The 5,866-nt window shown below is 41.5% G+C and overlaps 1 protein-coding gene across 5 annotated transcripts in view; it reads right to left on the minus strand.

Annotated features, from left to right (window-relative positions):
* The window catches only part of thap1 (THAP domain containing, apoptosis associated protein 1), a 10,488-nt gene extending 5,123 nt beyond the window's left edge, over positions 1 to 5,365 (minus strand). For 2 of the 5 annotated variants that reach the window (XM_016524039.1, XM_016524042.1), the window contains exons 1-2: positions 3,961 to 4,247; positions 2,922 to 3,117 (exon numbers count right to left, since the gene is read on the minus strand). In XM_016524039.1, coding sequence (XP_016379525.1) covers positions 2,922 to 3,117; positions 3,961 to 4,031 — 267 coding nt within the window. In that variant the 5' untranslated portion in view covers positions 4,032 to 4,247. Of the gene's footprint in view, positions 1 to 2,921; positions 3,118 to 3,223; positions 3,344 to 3,960; positions 4,248 to 4,299; positions 4,576 to 5,273 lie in introns of those variants that run through there. The other 3 variants (XM_016524044.1, XM_016524041.1, XM_016524043.1) reach the window with 3 other exon arrangements.
* Positions 5,366 to 5,866: the final 501 nt, after the last annotated feature.

Here is a 5,866-nt window from a genome sequence, read left to right on the forward strand (position 1 = left end):
ATCACGCGTATGGCCATGATAAGTGCTGAATGAAAATGAATGACAGGCTTTCTGTTGTAACATCGCGCAAGGTAAATAAGGGTGACATCTAGTGGAGAAGACTAATGATAAGATTCACGGTAATCAGATCTTGTTTTAAATGTGTGCTGAAATAAATCCCGGAAAAGATCGATTTGCGGCTTTTGAGAATCGATATCGAATCGACGTCATTTAAAAAAATGATTAATCGAAAAATCGATTTTTTTTTGTCCAGCCCTAGTAAAGATGGACGCGTTTGACTGTTGTGTCGCGTCTTAATGCATGAAACAGTAGTCTAAAAACATGCAGCGCTCAAGTTAACAGAAGTTCACTCCCATCTTCTTGCATGCTTTTCTGTTCCACTGCTCGCGTCTTTGTCAACACAAAACTGCATTCTGTGTGAATGGCTCCTAGCGATATGAGTTTTTCCTATTTAATACTGTGAAGCTGCTTTGACACAATCTGTATTGTTAATAAATAAATAAATAAAGGTGACTTGCATCACATCACGTGCGCCGACATGCGGTTGGATCGTTCTTTTCTCTTTACTGTTATCATTGGCATATTGCCAAAGTGTCTAATACTAACGTTTGGTAATATTTCTATATTTAAAATTGCGATTCCTCGATTTATAAAAAATAAAATCGTGGCAAAACATTAAATTCAAATTAATCAATAAAATCATAAAAATCTCCCAGCTCTAACTCACATGATGGGAAATCGAAGGCCGTGTCCCGAATGGAGCGCTTGATGCAGACCTGCGCTCACAGCATTTGGGACAGGGCCGTGTTTTACCTGATCTTTGGAAAAATTAGAGTTTGAAACATTCTGTAACTTTCATAACGCCTCATCCCCAGTCCATCCGTCTCCAATAACCCAATCACAGCAGTTCAATGCTAAACTCCAATAACTCAAACCACACTCTATTATTGCTGTTTACATTTCAAATGCATCCCGGGTAAAAGTGAAAGACGTCTGCTCATCGGACACCCAACCCTTGTACTGAAACAACTGTTTTACACCAGTTATACCAGCTGGGAATGACATTAATGAGTCCATTAACCCAAAAACTAAACTCATTAACTGGCAAACTCACTGTCATTTACTTGAGACTCACTTTAAGCTGTGCTTGGCTGGACATTACAGACATCAAATAAGAGCAAGGAGTCTGAATATCTGTCAGATCCAATGAGATTCGAGGAGGAGGAGACAGTTTTACTGAAATCTTCCAATGGATCGTATGACTTCAGGAAACTGTAGATATACTGTATTGGGCACAAGTGCTACAGGTCACTTTAATGATCCATTCTGGAGCTTTTCTGGAGCCCATATTGGATCATTTCTGATAATCTTCTGACAATAGATTATCAGGAAAAAATACAAATGTACTGAAATGATGAAACAACACCTTTAAATGCTCATTAAAGTTAGTTCAGGTGTAAATCTGTGCGCAGTAGGGATGGGATGATTCCCAGATTCGCTCGGTGCTTCTGCATTAACAAGTTAACAATGCAATGCATCGATTTTAAAAAGTGTGCATCGGATACATGTTGGCATTTATATCACGATGTATCGTTTCTCACACATTTGCTTCGGTAAAAAAAATAATTACTAGTGGATGTGCTATACTTTTATTGTTTAGAAAGTGACTAATATTTTATGTGTAGGTTGATTTCTCCTCTCTTAACTGTTTCTCAAGCGCTCTCTCATCACTGCTTCTGTGTGAATATGACGCATCACAACACGACGGACACCGAGGAAAAGCAGGGATTAAAGTCCTTAATGTCGATCATGGATCAATCGATCCACCATAGCAAATATATCTGTGCTGTTTAATGCATTTGACACGTTGTGTTTTCCTCAGTGCATAACTGACACGTCACAGGTATATTTTTCATCTGTAAATGTTAGAAAGTCACGCAAACATATCCATTTTACTGTCAGGAGTGGACGAGTGAATGAGTGCTGCTGCACGCTAAACAGACGGAGCGCAACAGAATAATAGCGCAATAATTCCGAGTAAAATATGCAGTTTGCTAAAATATTTGTTGATGGACATTAAATGTGCCTTTTGTAGAAGTTTAAACCTACATTTAAGTGTATTTTTATGACAGCACTGACTGTAAAGGGAGTATTGTAATGGGTAAATCAAATGTAAGCTAATACAGTCTTAATTACTAAGCTCAAATGAGTTAATGTTTCTAATAGCAGTTTTAAATGTAGTATTTTTCTTTATTTTAACTTTTAATTGAGTGATTTTAATGCTTTAAAGAGCAATTTTATATTGTAATGTTCTGTTAACTATAAAGGTACAGCTGTCATATAAGCAGAGAGAAAGGCTGCATGGCTATAAATAGTGTGATATCAATGCGTTCCTGTTGGTCAGTGTTAGAGGAGCGCAGTTAGCCTGCTCCGGACCAGGTTAGTTTACCAGCATGAGTTATCACAGTGACTGAGCTTGATCTTTGTTAAATTTGCTTTATGGAACCTAATCATGTGACAATGAGTCAGACTAACTGAAATGAGCCTGGCTTATTTGGTAAACTAGTTTTATGAAACTGGCATCGAGGCGTTAGAAGTCAGAGGACACTCAAGTTAATTTATGACTTGCTGTCTGTCTGAACCAAAGAAATAAGTGCGATCATATGTTTTCCATTGCATCGTATTGCATGCAATCGCATTGTGTTGAATCGAAATCGTAATAGGGGTGAACCGTATCGCATCGGCCTCAGTACTGAGATGCACATCCCTACTGTTTTTCTTTTGGCGTTTCTAGTTTGAGAGCACGACTAACACTACATTCTGTCGTGTGACGTCACGTACAGCACACATCTGCATATCACCCAAAGACACCAGAGCTTTGTATTGCTTCTGGCCTGGCTGTGTGAGTAAAGGAGCGTGACCTGCATCTGCAGTCTGCTGGAGGAGAAGAGCGAGGGCACGGCGTGGTCCTTCAGCACACGGTTGTTGCACTCGCGCTTGAAGCAGTCTCTGGTGAAGTGCTGAGAGCAGATGTTGCTGTACTTGCTGGGCTTGAAGTTTCTTCTCTTCATAGCGGCCAGCCATTTCCCACAGACGTCCGGCCGGGCCAGAGGAAACCTGTGCAGTTATTCACAAACACCAGATTACATGCAATCACTAATAACCTCAGGATGGACTAATTCAGATCATCAGCAAATCACTTGATTGTCACTCAGCTATTTACCCGAAAGTAAAGGGAAGAGAGAATCTACACAAGACTTCAGTGGAGGAGAACATACTGTAGACAAACCGCACAGCAAGCGCTTAATACACAGGAATATAACAAACACATCATTTATAACACGACCTAAGACGGCTAACATCTCTGTTTGCTGATATCTTCATCATGCCCACAAGCACTGTCAATACTGTTTTTAATTAAGTCTAAGTAAAATAAGGCTTCGCTTCATTTCAGCAATTTCATGTGCATCGCATTTGCTGTCATCAAAAATAATGTTTAAATGGTTTTACTCGCCCTCACGTATGACTTTCACAAGAGAAGATACTCTGAAGAATGCTGGGAAATGTATGGATAACAAACCACTGAGACATTTCTCAAAATACGTTACCTTACTTTATTTTCCACAAAAGAAAGTCACACTGAAGCTACACGAGAGGAAATAAGTGAAGTCAGCATGATCGCTTACATTATTGCATCACTGAAAACTAGTGGACAATAAAAATATCGTGCCTCAAAACACATTAAAGATGACATTCCAGCTGATCTTTACTGGGAAACACATGCAGCTTGTGTCAATAAAGCCAGATGAAAGCCGCTGATGTGAACTAAACTAAAGCAAACTAACACTACAGCTGATTAACTCTAGGTTAACATGAGCAGAGCGACCAGAGAACTGTGGAAACAAAACAACAAGGTGCTGCGACTGTGACTCGATAGAAACACACAGGAGTGGAGCTCACTTATGAAAGGAGATGTTTTTATCTTTGTGGTATCTGTTTTTGCATCCGTAGGCCGAGCAGGACTGAACCATGTTTCCCTGCGATCTGAAATATGAAGATCAGGAATAATATTCGCTTTCGCTGGGAACAGGATCCCGTCGCCTGCACTTTACATGGCTGACTGAGCGAGTTCTCGCTCGGCGAGGTTCGGTGTTTCTCCAGCAGGCGGCGCTCTGCGGCTCATAAGAGGTTCGGTGTTTCTCCAGCAGGCGGCGCTCTGCGGCTCATAAGAGGGTCGGTGTTTCTCCAGCAGGCGGGGGCGACTGTGACTCGATAGAAACACACAGGAGTGGAGCTCACTTATGAAAGGAGATGTTTTTATCTTTGTGGTATCTGTTTTTGCATCCGTAGGCCGAGCAGGACTGAACCATGTTTCCCTGCGATCTGAAATATGAAGATCAGGAATAATATTCGCTGGGAACAGGATCCCATCGCCTGCACTTTACATGGCTGACTGAGCGAGTTCTCGCTCGGCGAGGTTCGGCGAGGTTCGGTGTTTCTCCAGCAGGCGGCGCTCTGCGGCTCAAAAGAGGTTCGGTGTTTCTCCAGCAGGCGGCGCTCTGCGGCTCAAAAGAGGTTCGGTGGTGGGCTCTGTCTTTCTGCAGACATTTAAACTCCAAGTGTTATAATCTTTTACAAATATTAAGAACAGTACCTAACATACACAGGCAAATCTTCCCCAGCAATCGCTATAAAGTCATTTGTAAACACACACATGTCTAGTGATCTCAGTCGACTGTGATTGGCCGATCCTGTGCAGCGCGGAGAAAAGTAACAGATATCAGGAGCCCGCCTGCAACAGTCCGGACAGTCCTTTACACCGGATCAATGGCATTTGCCCGCTTTTTGCACAGTCAACATTTAAACTAGATAATAACATTTTAAAATGGTTCGGTGTTTCTCCAGCAGGCGGCGCTCTGCGGCTCATAAAGCATCTCACCACGGGCTCTGTCTTTCTGCAGACATTTAAACTCCAAGTGTTATAATCTTTTACAAATATTAAGAACAGTACCTAACATACACAGGCAAATCTTCCCCAGCAATCGCTATAAAGTCATTTGTAAACACACACATGTCTAGTGATCTCAGTCGACTGTGATTGGCCGATCCTGTGCAGCGCGGAGAAAAGTAACAGATATCAGGAGCCCGCCTGCAACAGTCCGGACAGTCCTTTACACCGGATCAATGGCATTTGCCCGCTTTTTGCACAGTCAACATTTAAACTAGATAATAACATTTTAAAATAAGATCATTATTATTTAGACTCATCTTACCTGACAAATTAAAGCGGAAGCTTTCCATTCATCGCTTCATGATCATTTCCATTCAACACGCTTATTTTATTTCAGTGCTTGGGCTGCGTGAGAATCCCTCGGATCTGATTGGCTGTTGACGAGAAAGGGCGTGGCCTTCTGTATGACGACACCTGGAGGTCATCAGGTCACTGCTGCGATCTAAATACACGGATGACCTGATGATGCGTTTGCTGATATATGTACATTAATATTGATCGAACCAGGAAAACAGTGCAGGAGCTTTACATATGTATTATTAATTGTGCTCCCATACACATATGCTATTCCCTGGATATCTTTAAGTGTTGATAATTAATGAGGTGTCATAATCCAATCACAAACATGTACTGATATAGTGAGTCAATGGAAGCATCTGACAGAGTCACATACAGCCTGAGAGCATTATGAGAGTTTGAGTCCTCCGTCTCTCGCCGGTGTGAAGATGAACTCCATCCTCCGCATTGGGCTTATATGGCATATATGGCCAAATATACACGTACCACTTGTTTTCAGACCCTTCATTAATATGTATGTCGTCAATATTTCTGCTAACTGTTATCTTGAAGGGATAT

The sequence above is a fragment of the Sinocyclocheilus rhinocerous genome, unplaced genomic scaffold (genome assembly GCF_001515625.1).
Source record: "Sinocyclocheilus rhinocerous isolate Xijiao unplaced genomic scaffold, SAMN03320098_v1.1 scaffold991, whole genome shotgun sequence".
Taxonomy (NCBI): Eukaryota; Metazoa; Chordata; class Actinopteri; order Cypriniformes; family Cyprinidae; genus Sinocyclocheilus; species Sinocyclocheilus rhinocerous.